Below are 21779 nucleotides of genomic sequence, written 5' to 3' on the forward strand. Positions count from 1 at the left end.
AAGCCTAACATGGCAGAATATATACTGCAAAATTGCATTTACTTGAGGTTCAAAAACCAGCTACAGCTACCCTATAATGTTGGGTAGTTATAGGCAGTCATTTAATTGGCAAAGGAAGGAAGGATGGAGATTGGGTGGACACAAAGGGTACTTTAAGGTATTGGCAATATTTCTTCTTGACTGGGTGCTGGTTTCATGGGTTTTCAATTTATGATAATCCACTGAGCTACATCTTTATGATCCATGTACTTTTCTGTACGTATGCACAAAATTACCAAGTCACCTTAAAAAGAAACATTTGAATAAACAATACTAGTGGGATCTGGTAAAGGACACTGATGGCTTAAGTTTAAGAAACGCTGCTCTAAGCCTTAAAGTCTATAGTCATGGCTTTTTACCTTTCTTTTCCCCCCTCACCCAAGGACATGCTCATTGATTTCAGAGAGGGGAAGGGAGGAAGAGAGAAAGGGAGAGAAGCATCAATGTGTGAGAGAGAAACATCATGTGCCCAACTGGGGATGAACCTGCATCCTAGACATGTGCCCTGACCAGTAATCAAACCTGTGACGTCTCGGTTTACAGGAGGACGCTCCAACCAACTGAACCACACCAGTCACAGCCCTTTTTAAAATAATAAACAAACAAACAAACAAATGAATGTGAATGTGCTCTTTGAGGGAGGAGGGTTTTTTTTTTTTTTTTTTTCCTAAAGAGAGGAGGGAGAAACATTGATGTGAGAGAGAAACATCCATTAATTGCCTCCTGAGCGCACTCTGACCAGAGTTCAAACTGCATTGGGAAATTGAACCTGCAACCTTCCAGTGTATGAGACAATGCTCCAGCTAAGCCACCAGGCCAGGGCCATAGCCCTTACTTTTCAGAATCACCTGATGGGCTTCTGCAAGTCCTCATGCCCTGGCCGCTTACCTAAGAATCTCGGATTGGGACCTTGCCATCATTATTAGTTTAAAGCTTCCCAGATGATTGCAATGTATAGCTACAGCTGAGAACCACTCATCTAAAGAATAATGACCTTTGTTCTACTCACAATGTGGAGACATTCTAAACTACTGATGGCAGAAAGCCCTGAGATGGTTTGGGTACCCTCACCATCAAGCCACCTCTGTTCCCATAATAAAAATACCCCAATGGCAAAAAGAAACACTGCCAATGGTGTTGGTCACTTCCCACTTTTAAATGTGGTCATTATCTTATCATTGGGTCGGTTGACTTCTTTCCTCAGAAACCCAATTTGGACAAAGACTCTCTCAGATATTACAGTTAAGGAAGTTTTATTCTACCTTCACTCAATCTGATAGCCTACAAGTGGAAGTTTTGGAATAACCCCAAAACAGAGGTTGCATTCCATTTTTGCCCTACCAAATTCTTAGTTCCTGAACATCAAGACAACAATTTTCTAAACAACACAAATGTATCAGAAGATTGTGACAAACTTACAAAATTCTTTGCTTTTTTAAAGGAATTTTGATATTTAAATAAAACCTTTTATATCAGAGATCAATCCGTTCAAATGGAATGCTTCCCTATATTTACAGTTAGACAACTATGACATGAATTCCACAATTGGGGGGAAAAAAGCATTCCTATCTCTCACTAGTCCCATAATTATTTAGAAGTTGCTCTGTGCTGACAAGCAAGTAGAGGACGTGGTTGACAGACAATGAAATAGGCTATTGGCCAGGAAAGGGGCTGAGCTGGCGCTATCTCGGGCAAGGACAATGCAAATGACACAGGTTTCATCTGCTGGCTCAGGTTTCTAAATCTCTGACAGGGACCTTCATCACATCAAGGAAACAGCACAGACTCGCTTTTTCTGACTCCTTGCTTTTTATTTCTGGTCATCCCCTCTGCCAAGTTCACGGAAATTCAAAGGTAGAGAAAGATGGGCAAGATTCTTTTTTAAATATTGTCAGCGACCTGACTTTTTATTCTGCAGCAGGATCAAGAAATTTCACTTGGTTACCAGCAAAAGAACTGTACTGCAAAAAAAGAAAAAAGGCAAACCACAAAACTGATGCCAAGAAAATTTATCTTTTTTTTTCAAATGCTAAAGCATTTAAGTGACCTGTAAGCAACCTTAACATATGCACTCATGTAAAGGTCAGTTTTGTCAGATTTTATCAATGTCAGAAAAATATTTTTTTAAATAAAAATGCATTTAAAAACTAAAGATTTTAATTTTTTATTTATTGACCTTAGAGAGACAGACAGAAAGAGAAACATCGATTTGTTGTTCCACCCATCCATGCACTGGTCGATTCCTGTATGTGCCTTGACTAGGGATCAAACCACAACTCTGGCGCATCGGGTCAACACTCCAAGAAACTAAGCTACCCAGCCAGGACTAAAAATGCATTTTAGAAGTATACTTACTTGAACCAGCTGTAACATCTTACTGGTTATCTCATTAATTAATGAGTTATATTAAATCTATGGCACATGTTCATTTAATTCTTTACAAGTTCTCAAAAGATTTGAAACCCTGATGAGGATCCTGTGAGCCATTTCCAGTTTTTCCAGATAATGAGGTAAAGTCCAAGAAAAGCACTTCATGTAATAACACAGGCTGAACCTTACAAATATGAATGTTGCTAAGAAAGCAAGACACAACACCTAGAGGAAGTTCCATTTAGACAAAGTTTAAAAGGGCAAAATTCAACCACACTGCCTAGGGTATACAAGGTTATGATGACCACAGAAGCCCCTGCCGTACAACTCTCACACACTGCAGGTACACACAGGAGATGTGAGGGGCTGTGACCATGGAGGACATGAGTGACATCTTTGGTGCTGGCTGTGCTCTGTACCATGAGCCGAGTGCTGACTGCATAGTGTTTACTTCATAATTAATTGTTAAATTATAGGTATGTTTTACGTACTTTTTTATATGTAAGTTATATTTCAGCTTAAAATAGGCACCAAAAAATTCCAATGTTTTATGGTAAAAAATCATTTCTAGTAAGAAGAAATACTTTGCAGTTTAAAAAAGTCATTATTTCAGTCCTGGACGGTGTGGTTCAGTGGACTGAGCACCAGCCTGCAAACCAATAGGTTGCTGATTTGATTCCCAGTCAGGGCACATGCCAGGGTTGTGGGCCAGGTCCCCAGTTGGGGGCGTATGAGAGGCAACAAGTCGATGTATCTGTCACCCATTGATGTTCCTCTCCCTATCTTACTGATCCCTTCCCATCTCTCTAAAAATAAATTTTAAAAAATCTTTTTTAAAAAAGTCATTATTCTAAGTAACACAAAACCTACAGACACAGTTCACAAATATCTCCGGCCTAAAGCAAGAGTCCCAAACCCCAGTGCTTACCAGGACCTGGCAAGGAATATCAAGAAGCAGAGCAACTCTCACAGAAACTGGGGCAAGCCAGAGTGCAGACTTGCTCTGAAAAGGACAGCACCCACTTAAGCTTTAATCAATCACTGCTGGGGGTAAATGAAAGCTTCTTTCAAGAAGACAGAAAGAACAGTTTTTATATGGTATCTCCCAATCTCTAAATACTGGCAACTCCAAATTGTTACAGAAACAGGGGAGTACAAAAACAAACCCCAGAGTTTGCGGCTGGGAGACAGGGAAAAGGAAGCAGCTTTCAGGATGCCTTTGCATGCCTGGGGCTAGTGGCTGGAAATTTTGTTGCTCAAAGATAAGGCTTTGAAACTTCCAAGGCCCAGGGAGTGGTCTTGGACTGTGGGCTGGTAGGGAAGAAGCCTACAGAATCTGCGTAGGGTTCTGTGAATGGTCAGAACTGTTTGCAACACCCACTGTGTCAGAGGACGCAGTCAGGGATATATAAGCAGCTACTGACATTTTATCTGGCAGGCACCCTCAATGTGGCTTGGAGGAGGAGGCCTCCATACTGCTTTAAGAATAGGCTCTCACCATGCAGTTTTGAGGAGAGGAGATCCACGTGGTCTGCAGGAAGAAGGCAGTTTACAAGGAGGCTGAGAATCCAGGCAGTCCTGCATTGAGAGCTGGAGGGCACCGCAGCACAGAAAGGACCTCCCCAATCAGAATTGAGTGATTGGCAGCTACTGGTAAAGCTGAACTGTGCCTAGGAAGTAGGGAAACGGTGTTTCTGACTTTCCTAAGACTAGCCAGGTCTGGGAGCGGTAGGCAGAACTATGTGCAAATAAACAATTCTTTTTCTTTTCACTAAACTCTGGTATTGAGAGTTATAATTCTGGCAGCGGGCAATCAGGTCCCTAACTAAACAGCTCATGGGTTCTGTTTCAATCGGAGCAGTCCAGGGGTTCTGTTACAATACTTCAAATTTTATTTTTAAAAACACTATGTAAATCACACAGAATATGCCCATTGCCAGACAAAGACCAAAGGCTACCTTACTTTAGCTAAGATTTCTGTTTTCTCTTTGCTTTCAAGTCCACCGTCTTCTCTCATTCAGAAAAACTTCACTGAGCACCTATTATGTGGCAGTAACTGGGGCAACAAAGATAAACACTGCCCACTATTTCTATAGTAAACATTTAATGAATATCCAATATGCTCCTTCCCATCTCCCAAAATGACAAAACCTGGGAGAGGAGGCTGACATCCTTGCCTCCTCTTTTTCTTTCAGCGCCCACATCTAATCCTTCAGGAAATTCTGTCAGCTCTGTCCATTCAACTATATCCAGAATCCAACCACTTATCAACTCGACCACCACTACCTTGGCCGAAGCTATCACCATCTCTTGCTCAGACACCCCTCATAATGCCCTTACTTGTACCGTTGCCTCCTTACTGTCCACTCTCCATACCCCAGCCAGAGAGATTCTTATAAAACCATAACTATTCTCCAATTACTTCTCTTTTCACTCAGTGAAAAAACCGAAGTCCTAACCATGGCCTAAGGCCCTAAAAGATCTTACCCCTAGATTAACTTTGGTTGTCCTGAGGCAAGGATCCTATGCTACACAAACCAATTACTTCTTAAACTTTCATAATTTCCTTGAAGTTTTTTAGTAAACTTTCTTCTTCAGAATATTTATCTTTGACAATCAAAGGAACGGGAAAATGGTACAGGTACAGACAAGAGTTCATAACCCACGACTCAGCAACTATATTCTAGAGATAGACTCCTACATGTGCAGAGACACAAATGTTTCTTAACAGCTTAAAAGGAATAAGTTATTTCTACAAGTAGATGTGAGGGAAACTGAGATGTTTCCATAGCCTGGCCAGTAGCAATGGAACCAGGGGTTTGCCACACAAGTCCTTGCATGCAGAAAGGCAATTTTCCCCTCACAGCAGATCTTCAAAGTATGGGCTCTAAAATCAGACAAATTAGGTTAAAACTAGACCTCTGCTACTTACTAGCTGGGTCACTCACTGTAGGCAAATTACGGAACTTTCTGAGTCTGTTTTATAAAATGCTAAATGAGACTAAGAGCATCCTCTTGACAGAGGGAAAGGCTATGTAATCAATGTGGGGGCGTGGCACATAACAATCAATCAATATGGTAGCTCCATGGCCTATGAGGCCGACACCACTAGCCTCAAAGCTCTGCCAGTGACCAAACTGTATCCTCACTCTCTGAGAGGCCACAGTTCAGAACCACAGGCACTCTGGCTGCATGACACATAATGCTTTTGGCTTAAGTTCAAAACCTTTTCAATGGATAGTCATCTCTAAAAACAGAAAAAGGGTGCCAGGAAAATATAACTTGTTTTTTAAAAATCACTTTATAGACACATCTAATCTGTCAGGTTAAGAACCCCAGCCCAGTAGCTGGGGCACATATTTGTTGCTTGTCAGAACACCTCAATTAGTAAAGCTAAGAGAGGGTTTTGTTTTGCTTGCAAAGATAACACTAATGGTGCCAACAGAAAAAGAACCATGCAACAAATACAAGTCATCAAGCCATTTTCACAACCATGAGGCTTCAGTGCGCCCTGCCAGTGAGAAATCTTCCTCCCACAAATGTGATACTCACCAATGGCCCTGCGGAAGTTCTCCATCAGCACTTCTGTCTTCTTGATCTCCGTAGAGTAAACTTCACTCCCCACCATGGGGCAGAAAGGCACCTTACTACCCAGCTCCTGAGCAATAGCGAGAGCTAGAGCTGTCTATAGAAAACAATGAAAACATATTTGCTTTACATTCTTGAAAATATGATCATTCAGATATACACTGTAAAAAAAAAAATTATTAACCAGGAACAACAACTTAAAATCTAGTCCTTTTAGTTTTAACATCATTTGGTACCTTTCACACAATAAATGTTTGATGACTAGTGGATTTATCATCTAAATGGCATTTTTGATCTTCTCTGTAATTACAAGTTATCATTCACTGAGACGCAGTACAGACCCAACCCTAAGTGCTTCACATGACCTTCCCATTCACCCTATGAATTAGATACTATTACTCTCACCACTTTACAAATGAAGGAACTGAGATACTGAGAGATTAAATAACACAGTCTAGGTACCAACATCTAAAAACTGTCAGAGCAGGGACTTAAGCTCTGGCAGGAGGGCTACAGAGATCATATTCCCAACATAATTAACACAGCCTTCCAGAACTATTCCCTCTATATCAAAACAGGGTCCTGATCTAATCACTCAGAACACCACTATTGGATCTTTGAGATAACTGCTTTCTGTTTATACAGGAACAGGAAGACAACCCATTGGAAATCAATAAATTATGTGATGCTCACTTTATATTAAGTGGCCCACACATAATGAATACATGAGGTAGAATTCTGAAGCTATGAACTGGTCTTAAATTAGATTTGAACATGCCCTAGTAAAACTACAAGTTGATTTTTGGTAATATAACCACAGTTGTCAGATGCTAAAGAGAAGCAGACATAATAGATGTATGGTCAAATATCAAGTACGAAAGCTGGTACAGGACTGAAAAATGCCATGACCTTTTTAATGCAATTTTCATATTTCTTTAACAAGAGTCTGAGTAAGGTCAGTTCCCAAGATATATGGGCTAAAGAGGAAAACAAGATTGCTACTGAAGAACAACAAAGTGGCTCTCTGATACAGTGTTCATTTATTTTAATTTTTTAAAAATGAGTCCAAACTTTCACCTGCTAAAACTTGATTAAATTTCAAAGACCAAATACAATTTTAAAAAACTTTATTTACTGACTTGAGAGAGAGAGAGAGAGAGAGAGAGAGAGAGAGAGAGAGAGATGAAGGCGTGAGGGGGAGGGAGGAAGGAAGGGAGAGAGAGCAAGAGTGAAACATTGATGTGTTGTTCTATTTATTTATGTATTTATTGGTTGATTATTGCATGTGCTCTGACCTAGGATGAAACCCACAAGCTTGGGATATTGGGATGACGCTCTAACCAACTGAGCTACCGGCCAGGGCTGAGACTGTTTTAAAATTGGCCCAGTAAAGGTTCTGCTTAGATTTTCTTCTCAATGCCACTTTGGGGATACGTTTCTGAGACAATAGAATCCTCTAGAAAGTCAGCACACAGTGTAGCACAAAAAGCACTGGCCTGAGAGGCAGAAACTGGGCTTTAATCCTGGTTCTGCCCCTAACTTTCAGTGTGACCCTGGGCACAGCACAAATCTTTGGAGCCCAATTTCCACATCTGCCAAATGAAAGTCCTGGGTTAGATCACAGGTAGCTAATTAGTTGCCCACAGACTGGTTCTGTTTTGCCTGGTATAGTTTCATATGTATTTTTAAACTCAATTTATAGCTCCCTTTAGAATGGGGGCAACTTTGGCATAAAAATATAGCTGTTTGCAGGCATACCTCAGATATATTGCAATTTCTGTTCCAGACCACTACAATAAAGTGATTGTGTGGCATCCCCTCATCTGTACTTAATACAGAAGAGATGATCAATACACTTCCATTACAATATGATAAATGCTAGTTAAGAAATGCTGCAAATGTGTCTAGTTTCCTCCATGTAAAGGTTCCCAGCCCTGGCTGGTGTGGCTCAGTGGACTGAGCACTGGCCTGCAAACCAAAAAGTCACCATTTCGATTCCGTCAGGGCACATGCCTGGATTGTGGCCCAGGTCCCAGCTGGGGGCGTGTAAGAGGCAACTGACACACTGATTGACGTATTTCTTGAGCATTGATGTTTCTCTCTCCCTCTCTTTTTCCCTCCTTTCCTCTCCCTCTAAAAATAGATAAAATCTTTAAAAAAATAAAGGCTCCGAGAAAGCAGGTACATGATATGGCTACAATACCTACTATAGCTACACCTACTATATATAGTGCTAGGTAAGTTGCATGAGAAATCTCATTGAATCCTCCCAACTAGCTGAACTTGATAATCTAGTTGGCTTTTTATAGATTTAGAAACTGAAACTCAGAAGTTACCATTTCACCCAAGGCTAAACAGTTAGCAAGCAGCAGAGCCAGGATGCAAACCCTAATCTCTAAAAATTATTTATTTGTGCCTACCCTTCTCCTCATGCAAGAGGCATACAAAAAAGAGGTAGTTGCCAAAAGAAGATCAATCTACTTTATTTTCAATCTCATCTGAATACCTTTTTCTAAAATCCAAACACACTGCCCTGTTATTTAAAGATTTGAGGTCCTCGAAAATGGAACATCTATATGAAACATGTATTTGCATCTCTAAATAAGCACTGTATACCTGCCTGTCACTCAATTAAGTTGCCTAAACTTTGGGGCACATCAGCATACTCTAAGAGTTACCATATGCCTTCATAAACATTAAAAGGAATTGGACAAACCTGTAAGTGCTGAGAATTTCTTATATTTTCTAGGAGAAAAAAATAGTATAATATTACAAGAGATGAAGGATTTAGGCTTCAAGTAATATGGCACACTAGATTCAATAGAAAGCCTTCCTGTTACAAAACACCTAAAAATAAATAAGTACTAATAAACCCAAAACAGTAAACCTCCCTTACCTTGAAGTTTGAAGGGTGATTGACAGATACCAGAAACCCAGCAAGGTGTGGCATTAAGGCAGAAACCAGTCAATAAAAAGGACCCTTGAAGGGCCATGTAGAAAAGGTGGGCCATTAAAAAAAAAAAATCTCCTGAGGTACAAGGTATAAACTTGTCAGTCTTGCCTTTGCCCTGGGTGAGGAAAGAAAGTCTCCCCAGCATGTTCTCAAACAGATTTAGGATTGGTCTTTACACTACCTGATGGCCAGAAGACCCAAGCCACAAAATTCACACTAAGTGCCCAGGACTGGTAGCATAGCAAGGTTCTCACAAATCCTCTTAGGAAGCACTCAGTCCTAACTTTAGGAGATCAGAGAAGTTTCACAGATTTATCAATCATGATTTCAAAATCAGATAGAGAATACAAATATATATGTGTGTGTATATATGTGCATGTGTGTGTATAGTTTCATGAACAAGGAAGAAGAGGCTATCAAAAATAGCTAAATTTTGAAGGAAAGAAAAAAAATACAACAATGGGGTGGGGGGGTCCTTCATCTTTACAAAAACAAATGAACAAAAAAGCAAGCTAAAATATGTAGGAAAAAAGCCATTTTGAAATCACCATTTTCTATTATCAATAAGATAAGAAAGAACACGTGTTGAAGAGGATGTGGAGAAAAGGGAACTCCAGTACACTGTTGGTAGTAATGTAAATTGGTGCAGCCACACTGGACAACAGTATGAAGGTTCCTCAAAAAAAATTAAGAACAGAGCTGCAATATGACCCAGCAATCCCTTTTCTGGGTATCTACTTGAAAAATTTGAAAACATTTATTCATAGTTATATATGCATCCCTACATTCATTGCAGCATTATTCACAATGGCCAAGACACGGAAATGAATGACAGGATAAAGACATGACACATATAAACAATGAAATACTACTGAGCCATAAAAAAAGATGAAATAATGCCATTTACAACAACATGGATGGCTCTTGAGAGTAATTTACGACAACATGGATGGCTCTTAAGAGTATTATGCTTAAGTGAAATAAGTCAGGTGGAAAAAAACAAGAACCATATGAATTCACTCATATGTGGGATATAAACAAAAAGCAACAAACAAACACACAAAACAAATAAATTAAGAAAACAAATTAACAGATACAGACAACAGAATGGTGGTTACCAGAAAGGAGGGGCGGGGATAAAGAGGGTAGAGGGGATCAAATACATGGTGACAGAAGGAGACTAGACATCAGGTAGTGGTCAAACAACAGAGTATACAGAACTCGTATTACAAAAGTTGTATACCTGAAATGCATACAGTAAATATATTATTAACCAACTGTCATCCAATACATTTAATAATGAGAACAATCATCATTTTTGTAACCACCAACGTGATAACTGACAAGCAATGACCATCAATGAATGGTACACCCAGAGGATGAAAGGATATTAGCAATATCTCAACATGTCACTTCACAGATTACTCATTAATTATGAAGGGAACCAGTACCTTCACAGTAGAATGTGGCATCAGCCTCTGTTGTAAGCAATAGAGGGACACATCACCTGTGCAGATTGTTAAACACAATCACTGTAGGATAGGTGTAGAATATTCTATAAACAACTGTCCTGGACTCTTCAAAAATGTCAATGTCATAAAAGTAAACAAAACAGAAAAATTCTGGGGAGGGTAAATGGGCTAGATAAAGAGAGACTAAAAAGACATTACAATGAATACAATGTGAGATCTTTGATTAGATTCTGATTTAAAATTATTAAAAAATGAAACAGCCAAACAATGGAAAAACTTGGAGAAATTTTAACACAAATTAGACATCTGCTAATACTGTTAGCAACATTAACTTTCTTGGAAGTAATGGTAGTATCCTGGTAATGTAGGAAAATGTCCTTGTGCTTACTTTCAAATAGTTTAGAATTAACTAAAGAAAAAAAGCAAAATCCACAAAATATTTACAATTAGTCATTTATGTGTAGGGTATAGAGAGGCTCATCATACTATTCTTTTAATTCCTTTGTAAGTTTCAAAGTTTCAAAATGAAAAAGAAAAAATATTCAATGGATTGGATTAAACAGCAGCTCAGTTAAAGCTTACAAGATACTTAGACTGGAACCAAGGTCTAAAGACAACTATCCAGAATGCAGCAAAGTAAAAAAGATAGGATATATGAAAAAGAAGTGGAGACTTCCAGCCAAGTTGGAGGCATAGACAGACACGCTGCATCTCCCTCCACAACTAAGAAGGAATACAACTACCTCAAAACTAGAGACAACAAGAAGTTCCAGAAAATCGAGTTGCATGAAGTCCAACAAAAAAAGATATAAAGAAGAAATACTCATCCATAGAGGTAGTGGGGCGGAGCCATGGCGGGGAGAACGTCGTGTGGTGGTGGCGGCAGTGGCAGCAGCGGCAGGCTGGCAGAAAGCGCAGTCAAACATTAAAAAAAGTAGAGAGGGATACCTGGGAAGCACTACCAGCACCAGACCAGACCCCATAGCTCACAGTTCTAGCGCTGAGGAAAATAAAGCCTCATTGCTTCTGACTGTGCAAACTAGTGGCGGTTGGGGCAGAGGGAGAAACTGTCAGTCTATCAGTAGAGTCTGCTTGTTTAAAGGGCCCCCACGGTCCTAGGAAGTCCACAGACCCACCCACTTTGGTAACAACACTCAGGGCAGTAGCTATAAAGGTGCCAGGTCCATATGGAAGTGGGAGGAGTGCCTGGAAAAGGGGCAAGTAATGAGCAAGTAGCATTGATCCCTCTCAGACCCCTTCCTACACAAAGTGCCACAATGTGGTGAAACGAGTCGCCCATATGATGAATACCTAAGGTTCCGCCCCTTACAACGTACCAGGTGCGACAGCTCTACCTAAGACACAAAGGCAAACAAACACAGGAGATTGTCAAGATGAGGAGACAGAGAAGTATGGACCAAAAGAGGTAACTGATCAAGGTTCCAGTGGGAGAACTAAGGGATAAGGAGATAGCCAATCTAACAGATGTAGAGTTCAAAACACTGGTGATAAAGATGCTCACAGGCTTGACAGATATGCTTAAGTATGGCAAACACATAAGGGAAGAAGTGAAAGCTATGCTAAATGAAATGAAGGAAAGAACACACAAACCAATGGTGAAGAGAAGGAAACCAGGGTTCAAATCAATGATTTTGAATATAAGGAAGAAAAAAAAAAAGTCAACCAGTACAAAATGTGGAAATAGGAACTGAAAAAAATAGGGAGAGGCTTAGGAACTTCTGGGACAACTTCAAACACGCCAACCTCCAAATCATAGGGGTGCCCAAAGGAGAAGAGGAAGAGCAAGAAATTGAAAGCTTATGTAAAAAATAATGGAGAAAAGCTTCCCAAATTTGGTGAAGGAAATAGACATACAAGTCCAGGAAGCACAAGTCCCAAGGAACCTAGACCCAAAGAGGACCACACCAAGACACATCATAATTAAAATGCCAAAGGTTCAAGATAAAGAGAGAATCTTAAAAGCAACAAGAGAAAAGCAGAAAATTACCTACAGAGGGGTGCCTATAAGACTATCAGCTGATTTCTCAAAAGAAACTTTGCAGGCAAGAAGGGACCAGCAACAAGTATTCAATGTGATGAAAAGCAAGGACCTACAACCAAGACTACTCTATCCAGCAAAGCTATCATTTAGAATGGAAGGCTAGATAAAGTGCTTACCAGACAAGGTAAAGTGAAAGGAGTTCATCATCACCAAGCGATTATTATACGAAATATTAAAGGGACTTATTTAAGAAAAAGAAGATCAACACTATGAACATTAAAATGACAACAAACTCACATATATCAACAACTGAGTCTAAAAAATAAAAACAAAAAAAACTAAGCAAACAACCAGAACAGAAACAATCATAGGTGTGGGGATTACTTGCAGGGTTATCAGCTGGGAGGAGGGAAGGGGAGAAATGGGGAAATGTGCAGGGACTAAGGAGCATAATTGGTTGGTACAAAATAGACAGAGGGAAGTTAAGAATAATATAGGAAAGGGTGAAGCCAAAGAACTTATATGCACAACCCATGGACATGAACTAAGGGGGGTGGGATTCCTAGAGGGAAGGCGGGTACTAGGAAGAGGGGAGCAAAAGGAAAAGAAATTGGGACTACTGTAACAACATAATCAATAAAATACACTTAAAAAAAAAAGTAAAAGAAGTTGAAAGACAAAGACAACAAAATATGAAGCTCAAGCTCAGGGCTTCTCAATCTTGCCATTAATGACATTTTGGGCTGGATAATTCATTGTTGTAGGGACTACCCTGTGTACAATATAGGCTACTTAGCAGCACCGATGGCCTCTACCCACGAGATGCTTGTAGGACTGCCCACGTGACCAAATTGTGACAACCAAAAATGTCTCTAGACATTACCAAATGTCCCTTGGCAGGCGCAGGGTGGGTGTGGGGGGGCTGGCAAAACTACCCCAGGTTGAAAACCTTTGTAGTAAAACTTAGCATCTAGCCGAATTTCTAGGAGAGAATTAAGAGAACAGAAAAGGCCATTTCTGAAGAGATAGACTGCCAACTTCCAAGGCTGCTGTGGCTCAGTGGATTGAGCATCGGCCTGCGAGCCAAGTGTCACTGGTTCGATTTCCAGTCAGGGCACATGACTAGGTTGCACGTCAGGTCACCAGTTGGGGGCACAAGTGAGAGGCAACCACACAGTGATGTTTCTCTCCCTCTCCTTTCCCCTCTCTCAAAAAATAAATAAACAAATAAATAAATTTTCAAAACGTTTAAAAAAAAAGACTGCCAATTTCCCAGAACTCATTGGAGACATAATATTCAGATTCAGAAAGCACAATTAATATTAAGCTCAGTAAATAAAAATAAATTCACTCTTCAACACGCCATAGTGAAACACTAAAACAAAAACTATTTCAAAAGCCTCCAGAAAGTCAAAAGTCCTCAAAATTAAGATTCTCAAAAACAAAAATAGAAGACAACAGGTAGCAGATATCATTGAGAAAAATAGTACTGAGAAGAAATAGCTGTCAACTGAACTATATATCCAATATAACTACCTTTCAAAACAAGGGCAACATAATAAATACAAACCAGACTTTGCCATTAATAAACTTCTAGAAGAAATGTCTAAACGATATACTTTAGGAAAAAGAAAAATGCAGGGTTAGAGTCTACGATGTAAGAAGGAATAGTAAGCAAATAAATGGTAAATACATTGGACAAGCTAATATTGCTTGCAGAGGTAATGAAAGTACACATTTATATGGCACATTAAAGTTTAAAAAAACTTTTCTGGAAACATAGCACTTCTTCCTCTATTATAAAACACCGATATAAAATACACCAATTTATGATTTCAAATAATAATCAGTCATTATCTAACAACTGACCAGTTTAATAACTGCCTAAAATAGGCAGGGCATGGGCTACTACCTCAGAAAGGCTAATGGACCTTCCTCGGGTCTTCTGGAAAATCAGCACTAGTGCTGGAATTTAAAGGTTATTTCTTTATACGAAGTCTGTGCTGAAAAAGTCCAACCATTGTTAATATAACAAGAAATGTTTGTGCAACATCGATGTAACCTGGCAGCCAAGGAGAGCAGACTGGAATGGGCATGCGTGAACAATGTCAACTTCACTGTACTATAGTTAGTGGGGGTGGGAGATGCCGGTGAGTGAGCATGTGTACTGTGTGGCTGTCACTTTCAAAATGACTGAGCAAACAGAGGAACAAATCTGCATCAAGTTTTGTATTATGCTTGAACATTCCGCTGCAGAAACTATTCTGGTGATTGGCAGCTTCATCACAACAACATACCCGCTCATGCGTCATCACATCTCATGCAGTGTTTTGGTGAGACATCAAATCACCCTGGTGACTCAGCCACCCTACAGCTCAGATTTGACACCCTGCGACCTCTGGCTTTTCTCAAAACTAAAATCACCTTTGAAAGGAGATTTCAGACCGTCAATGAGATTCAGGAAAATACAACAGGGCAGCTAATGGCAGTTGGGGAACCATGTGAGGTCCCAAGGTGCCTACTTTGAAGGGGACTGAGGCATCATTGCCCTATGTACTGTTTCTTGTATCTTCTTCAATAAATGTCTCTATTTTTCATATTACATGGCTGGACACCTTCTGGACAGACCTTAAAAACACAATCCCAAGTTGCTATTCTCTCTCCTGTATTAAATGGGCCTTCTGAAAAAGAAGCAGGGCTCAGTCTGGGAACTCCAGGCATTGGAAGTATCTAGCCAGTCCCCTAATGGACCCCAACAAGCCATACAGCCTCTTCTGCCTGCAAGGCCCTTTTCTTCCCTGCGAAGTCAAATCCTCTCCCTACTCTGCAGGACAAATGTAAAGACTCATCCCGTTCAGCTTTACCAGCCCTCAGTGCTGCCTCCTGCTCTACTTCCAACTACATTTAAGATTAATCAATACCTTGTAGCTTAGTGTTCAACTAAAGCATTTTGTACTGTCATGGTTTCTTCTCTTTACCCTGAAAGCCCCTTGAAGATAAAAATCATGTCTACAATTCCTTTCTGCTTCCTTTTACCTCCATCTCGCACACAACCAGAATAGTGTTGGATAAAGTTAGCATTCAGAAAAAAGCTTGCTGATTGGCTTTCTTCCCCCCTCAAGTAAAATGTCACTCTCAAGATTCTATGCAGCCCTAGGCAAACAGAAATGTTATTTCCAGAGCAAAGGAGACTTGAAAGAGATACGAACAAATTCTAGAGACAATGAGATCCCCTTCAAGGACTTCATTCTTTCTTCTCTGGAGGTCATCCAGGATGGTCTGGATTTTAGAAGCATGGATTTTAGATACTCAGTTGTATTATTGCACATTAGTTTTAAAAACAAACATATAACCAATTTAGCTAAAAAAAGAACAGTTAAGATAAAACTTTAATTTGGCTTAGACATTAAGATCAGTCTTTTGGGTTGATTTAAAAAAATGAGAGAAAATGAGTACCTTGCCAGTTCCAGGAGGTCCCGCCAACAAGACAGCTCTTCCAGCCATTTTCTTGCTTTTGATTAATTCTACTATCACACCACATGCCTAGAAACAATGGAAATAATAAATCAGTATTAAAATGCTTCACAGGGGAAGATGTCCAGTCTCTGGTCCAAACATGTCACATACCCATTCAACTAATATTGCACTGTCAATAAAATGCAGGCACTGTTCTAGTTGCTGGAGGCAGTGGAAGGCAAGACAGAAAAGCTTTGTATTCAAGGAGCTCCCATTCCTGTGGAGAAGACAATCACAAAGATATTGTACAAGATCACAGCAAGTGCCTGGAGCAGAGGTTACTCTAGAAAGAGTGATCTGGGAAGACCTCTCTAATGCCAATATATTTGATATGCAAAGTTCTGAGCAAGGCAGGAGTTAGTGTTGTATTCAAAGGAAACAGCAAATTCAAAATACAGGAATGAGCTTGGCGTGTGCAAGAAACAGAAAAGCTACAGTGACCGAAGTACAGTAAACAAGGAAAATGAAAAGATGAGGTTGAAGAGGCAGGCAAGGAGAAGAACTCAGAACAGAATTTTAGAGTCCACATTAAAGTTTGGATTTTATTACACATGTAATGGGAAGCTACTGAAAAAGTCTTTTAAAAAAGATCTTGATGGCTACTGTATGGAGACAAAAGTACAAATGGGAGCAGTGACTTTTTAGCCCAGCAACCAGATATAAACTCCAGGAGCCCACACATCCTACACTTCCTGAAACTGGAACTGAAATTGGAAACAAAATTATGCATATGTGTTCACATGTGCATTTTTTGACTCACAGCTTTCATGAGATTCCCAAGTTAACCCATTAAGGGTTAAGAATCAATGACATACACTACTAACCATTAATTAATTATCCCAGAATGCTGCAGAGTAAATGCTGCACGTGAGGTTAAACCTGCGGCACCATAAGATTCAATTAATGCCTTTTGAATACTCAAGATCAATTCCTTGCCTTAGCTCTTCTCTCTGGGCAGTTATGACACTGTACTCTATCGGCAGTCTTGTGAATACACCTTATCTCCTCCACCACTTTTCTCCATGGAGTATGGAGAGTAACTTGGAATCACACATAAGACAGCATCTCAAATGCTATGGGATCAAGGAATGCACGTAGATGCGCTATATTCCATTTCTGGCTCAGCTGAAAAAGCATAGTGCCCTTAATAGAGCTTAGAAGCAATTCTTCAGATGCTGCATGTCTAAAAAGATAACAGAGGCACTATGGTCTTTCCATTAAAGCTTGTGATAGTATAATCCTCAGCCCTGAGTCTTTGGGAAACTCAAAAGAGGTAGAAGACACATTCCAAACCTTGGATATGTACTCTTATTCACACACTAGGACATCTTCCACTTAATCTTCCTCAATTTAAGCTACAGCTTCTCTCCAGTGAGGTATGTTCAGTGAATACAAAAATGTAAAAAGTAGGACTTCCGGCCAAGATGGAGGCTTAGATGGACACGCTCGGTCTCCCTCTACAATTAGAAAGGAACACAACTACCTCAAAACAAAGGATAACCAGAAATTCCAGAAAATAAAACTACATGGAAGCCCAACATATTAAGTTATAAACCAGCAGTGCTTGTCTGCCATGGGTAGGAGGGGCAAAATTGGAACCAGAACGGAAAGGCCCGGCGGTGCTGTTTGCGGTAGCAGTGGGGAGAGCTGCAGTGGAGCCATGGCAACTCGCGACACCAACGCGGGGAAAGGAGCCCCCCCCATTGCATTGGACGATGAGGCCCAGAGGGCGGGAAGATGGACCCTGGTCTCCCAGTGGAGAATAACGGCAGGAATTCATCTTGGACCCCTGCCCCCACACAAAGCGCCACAGCCCAGCCAACAGTTGCTGGGTAGCGACGTACACGGGGCTCCGCCCCCCACAGCCTGCTCATGAAGCAAAAGAAAACACAAATCTGTCAAAATAAAGGAGACAACGATTGAAATCCCGGTGATGCAGCTCACCAGGCAGCAGATGAAGAACTTGACAGACAAACAAATAGAAAACCTTTCAGAGGCTCAGTTCAGAGCTATAGTTATAAGATGGCTTACAGAATTAACAAAAGATTTGGAACAGGACACGGAAGGAAAGAAAGCCACTCATACTGAAACAAACGAAAACAAATATGAGACAAGTGGTGAGGAAATAAAATCCAGGGATCAAATCAACAAACCGGAACATAGAGAAGGAACAGTCAACCAGTGCAGAAAGAGGAAACAAAAAGAAAAGTGAGTGGAGGATCAGAAACCTCTGGGACAGCTATAAGAGGTCGAACATTTGGATTATAGGATTGCCAGAGGGCGAAGAAGAAGAACTAGGAATTGAAAAATTATGTGAAAACATATTGAAGCAGAACTTCCCAAACTTGGGGAAGGAAATAGACTTACAGGTCCAGGAAGCACAGAGTTCCAGAAAAACTGGACCCGGGAGAACCACTCCAAGACACATTATAATCAAAATGTCAAAAATTAAAGATAAAGACAGAACCTTAAAAGCAGCAAGAGAGAAGAAAAGAATCATGTACAAAGGGGTCCCAATAAGACTATCAGCTGATTTCTCAAAAGAGACCCTGCAGGCAAGAAGGGACTGGCAAGAAATATTCAAAGTGATGAAAAGCAAAAACCTACAGCCACTAACAATCTATCCAGTGAAACTGTCATTCAGAATAGAAGGGCAGAGAAAGTGCTTCCAGGACAAAATAAAACTGAAGGAGTTCATTAGATCCAAACCACTGTTATATGAGATGTTAAAGGGACTGGTTTAGAAGAAGGAGGATCAAAACTATGAACATTAAAATGAAAACTGCATCACAAGAACCAACAACAGAAGCTAGGGAACTGAAACAAAGGCAAACTAAGTAGGCAACGACAGTGGTAAAAGAACTACAGGTATGGGGAACATACTGGGGGGAGGTCAGCGGGGAGGGGAAGGGGAGAGGGAGGGAGATGGTGTAGGAATTAGGAAGCATAGTAGTAGGGAATGGAATAGACAAGAAGAGATTGAGAAGAACTATATGCACAACCAATGGACACAGACTAAAAGGGTGGGAAGACTGGAGGGAGGGGGGCCACTGGGTGGAGGGGAGCAGAGGGAGGGGAAATTGGGACAACTGTAACAGCACAATCAATAAAACATATTTTAAAAAAACATATTAAATTTTTAAAAATGTAAAAAGTAAAAAATGGAAGGGCCTTTAAAAGATCACCTAGTCAAACTCATTTTTCAGATGAGGCTGTTAAATACCAACAAGACAGCTAATGTGACCAGTTATACAAGGATCTGGTAGCTGAGGTGGGATGTCTATTAGTTCAATAAGTACTGAGCCCCTATAATAAGTCAGGTTCTGGGTATTTAATAATATTATCTTGTCTCTATCCTCAGGAAGCTCAGTCATACAGATGCATAGAGCATCCAAGTTAAGGGCATGGATTCTAGATTCAACAGATTTGGATTTAAATCCTGGCCCTACCACTACCAGCTGAGTGATCCTGGACCTACCTGTTTAACCTCTGTGACCCCAATTTCCTTATCTGACAACAGAGCTCGTAATAGTGGCACACACGCTAAAAGGTTTAAGGGTAAAGTGTACTACTATCTGCAACTTACTTTAAAATGTGAAAATGGATTGGTAGATTGATAAATGAACAGATAGATATATGATAGAGCAAAATGTTTATTGTAGAATTTAGGCACACAAGTTTTGACTATACAAATCTTAAAACCTTTTTGTATGTCTGAAAAGTGTCATAGTAAAGTGTGATAGAGACAATTATTAAGAGTGGAGGTGAAAACAAGACAATGGAGATAAAGCTGTTTAGTACAGTGTTTGCACATGGAAAGCTGTTTAGTACAGTGTTTGCACCTGGAAAGCTGTTTAGTACAGTACAGCACATGGAAAGCATTCAACCAGTGTTAACTATCTGCAGTAACAGGTCCTCAGTAAGCAGAAGCTGTATAAAGATAAATTTGAAAATCACCTTGACCATGTCAATATTGCCTTTTTGAAAAGAAGATGGTCAAAATGGAAACGAGGCTTTTCTTTGGCCCTTTCTATTAGCACAATTAGGCTAGCAGGAAAGTCTTAACCTCACATTAAGGTTTCTGTAGTTGCTAAAGCAGGGCAAGGCCAAGGAGCATGAATGTGACCTTAGAGCACAACAAACTAACAGGTGGCTGTAATATCATAGAAAAGCACTAAATTGAGTCAGAATTACCCGTGGGTACAAATCCCATCATTACTATTACTAAACTGAGTGGCAGGTGGATAGGTGAACTGACCTCTCCCACCCTCAATTTTTTAATCTGCAAGAAATAATAATAATAATACAAAGAGCTCAAATAGTTTTGTGATTATAATGTAAGTGAAAAAACTTGGCATCAATGTCATTTAATAAAAGTGGATTGAATTGGAATGGTCAAAAGGATGCTGAGAGTGCGGGTAAAGTGGATTGCTCTTCCCTATAACGCCACCTCCCTCCTTCAGCTCCCAGGCCTTGGGAATCAAGTGAGCTTTTTAAGGTTGATCACTCCCCTACTTTAAAACTCACAGCCTTCCACGCCAGTTAACAAAAATCCAAATTCCTTATCATAGCCGTAAAGCCCCGCAGGAAGTAGCCCCCCCCACAAGATATAATAATTATTTTATTTACTGGTTTAATCTTTTATCGTCCGGCTCTCACTGTACTATAAAATGTAAGCTTCATTAGGAGCAGGGCCCTTATTTAGCTTGCTCCCCGCTGGATCCCAGCATCGCAAACAGAGCACCGGACGGAACTGGCGGGGGCGGAGGGTGAGTCTCACTTAAGATCAATCGTGAATGAGGTGAAGTAAGGAGTCAGCCCCTCCCGTGAAGTCGTCACCTGCTCTCAGGAACGTCCCCACCCCTAGTCCCAGTGAGGCGCCTCCTCGCCTCACAGTCAATTTTTACCGAACTGAAGAAATTTAAGCGGGACACCCCAGCGCATAACCGGCTCTGAACCCCCACCTCAGCGGATCCTCGCCGCAGCAGCCCTGCTCAGCGGCCCAACCCCCAAGCCCGCCAGCCAGCCCTACCTCTCGCGCGTTCTCCTGGCCCACAAGTCCGGAAGCCGCCTGCTTGGCCAAGCCGGTCTCGTCCAGCCCCAGCCCCTTCACGTGGCTGTGGGAGGCGATGCGCTGAGTCTTCGTGGTGCTCTTCACCTCCTCAATCTTCATCTCGCAGACGTCTGGAACCAAGTGAGAACGAGGAGTGAGAAACTCATACCCAGGACCGGAGTTACCACGCGGCCGTTGCTAGGGCGATTTGTCAGGGCCCTCCTTGGTCGGCGCTCTATTGGCGGAGGCGAAAATTCCTCCGCTCTCCATTGGCTAATGCCTGCGCCCATCGCGAAGGCCATGGGAGCTCCGCCCACCCACTTCCGGCTGTGTCTCCGGGTTAGCGACCCCTCTTCGAGCTCACCGCTCTCCTTTTCCGCCGGAGTCCGCATTTCGGCCCCGGCACTGGGCTGGGGGCGGGAAGCACTAACGCAGAGCGACCAGTCGCGCCGGGTTTGATGGAGGTCTGGGTCTTAATTGTGCCATCTTATACATTTTGCATTGGAGCGTCTTATCCTTCAGCAAAGCTCAAGTTATCACCTCCGTTTTGGAGATGGAGAGACAGATTTAGAGCTTAACTTTGACTTTTGCTTAGTCGGTTTTCCGACTCCCAAGCCTTTGTGTCTCCCTGGAGAGGCCCACCTCAGCCAGCCAATCACTGCTGCAGGGAACTGGCTTTCCTCTGCTTCTCGCCTCCACGCGCTCCTTTTATTTAAATTAAGTTGGCTGTAAGTAATATTTCATGTTTCCAAAACTCTACAACCCTGTAAGGTAGTATAATTCCTA

General features: G+C 41.1%; 1 protein-coding gene across 2 annotated transcripts in view; it reads right to left on the bottom strand.

The window, feature by feature from the left end:
• RUVBL1 (RuvB like AAA ATPase 1) overlaps positions 1-21213 on the bottom strand; it is a 46536-nt gene extending 25323 nt beyond the window's left edge. The window contains exons 1-3 of one of the 2 annotated variants that reach the window (XM_090285913.1): positions 20973-21212; positions 15881-15967; positions 5962-6094 (exon numbers count right to left, since the gene is read on the bottom strand). In XM_090285913.1, coding sequence (XP_090142039.1) covers positions 5962-6094; positions 15881-15967; positions 20973-21113 — 361 coding nt within the window. In that variant the 5' untranslated portion in view covers positions 21114-21212. Of the gene's footprint in view, positions 1-5961; positions 6095-15880; positions 15968-20972 lie in introns of both variants that reach the window. The other variant, XM_090285914.1, reaches the window with a different exon arrangement.
• Between the last annotated feature and the right edge of the window lie 566 nt (positions 21214-21779).

This window comes from Furipterus horrens, unplaced genomic scaffold (genome assembly GCF_987537825.1).
Source record: "Furipterus horrens unplaced genomic scaffold, mFurHor1.1.pri manual_scaffold_8, whole genome shotgun sequence".
In the NCBI taxonomy this organism is placed as follows: Eukaryota; Metazoa; Chordata; class Mammalia; order Chiroptera; family Furipteridae; genus Furipterus; species Furipterus horrens.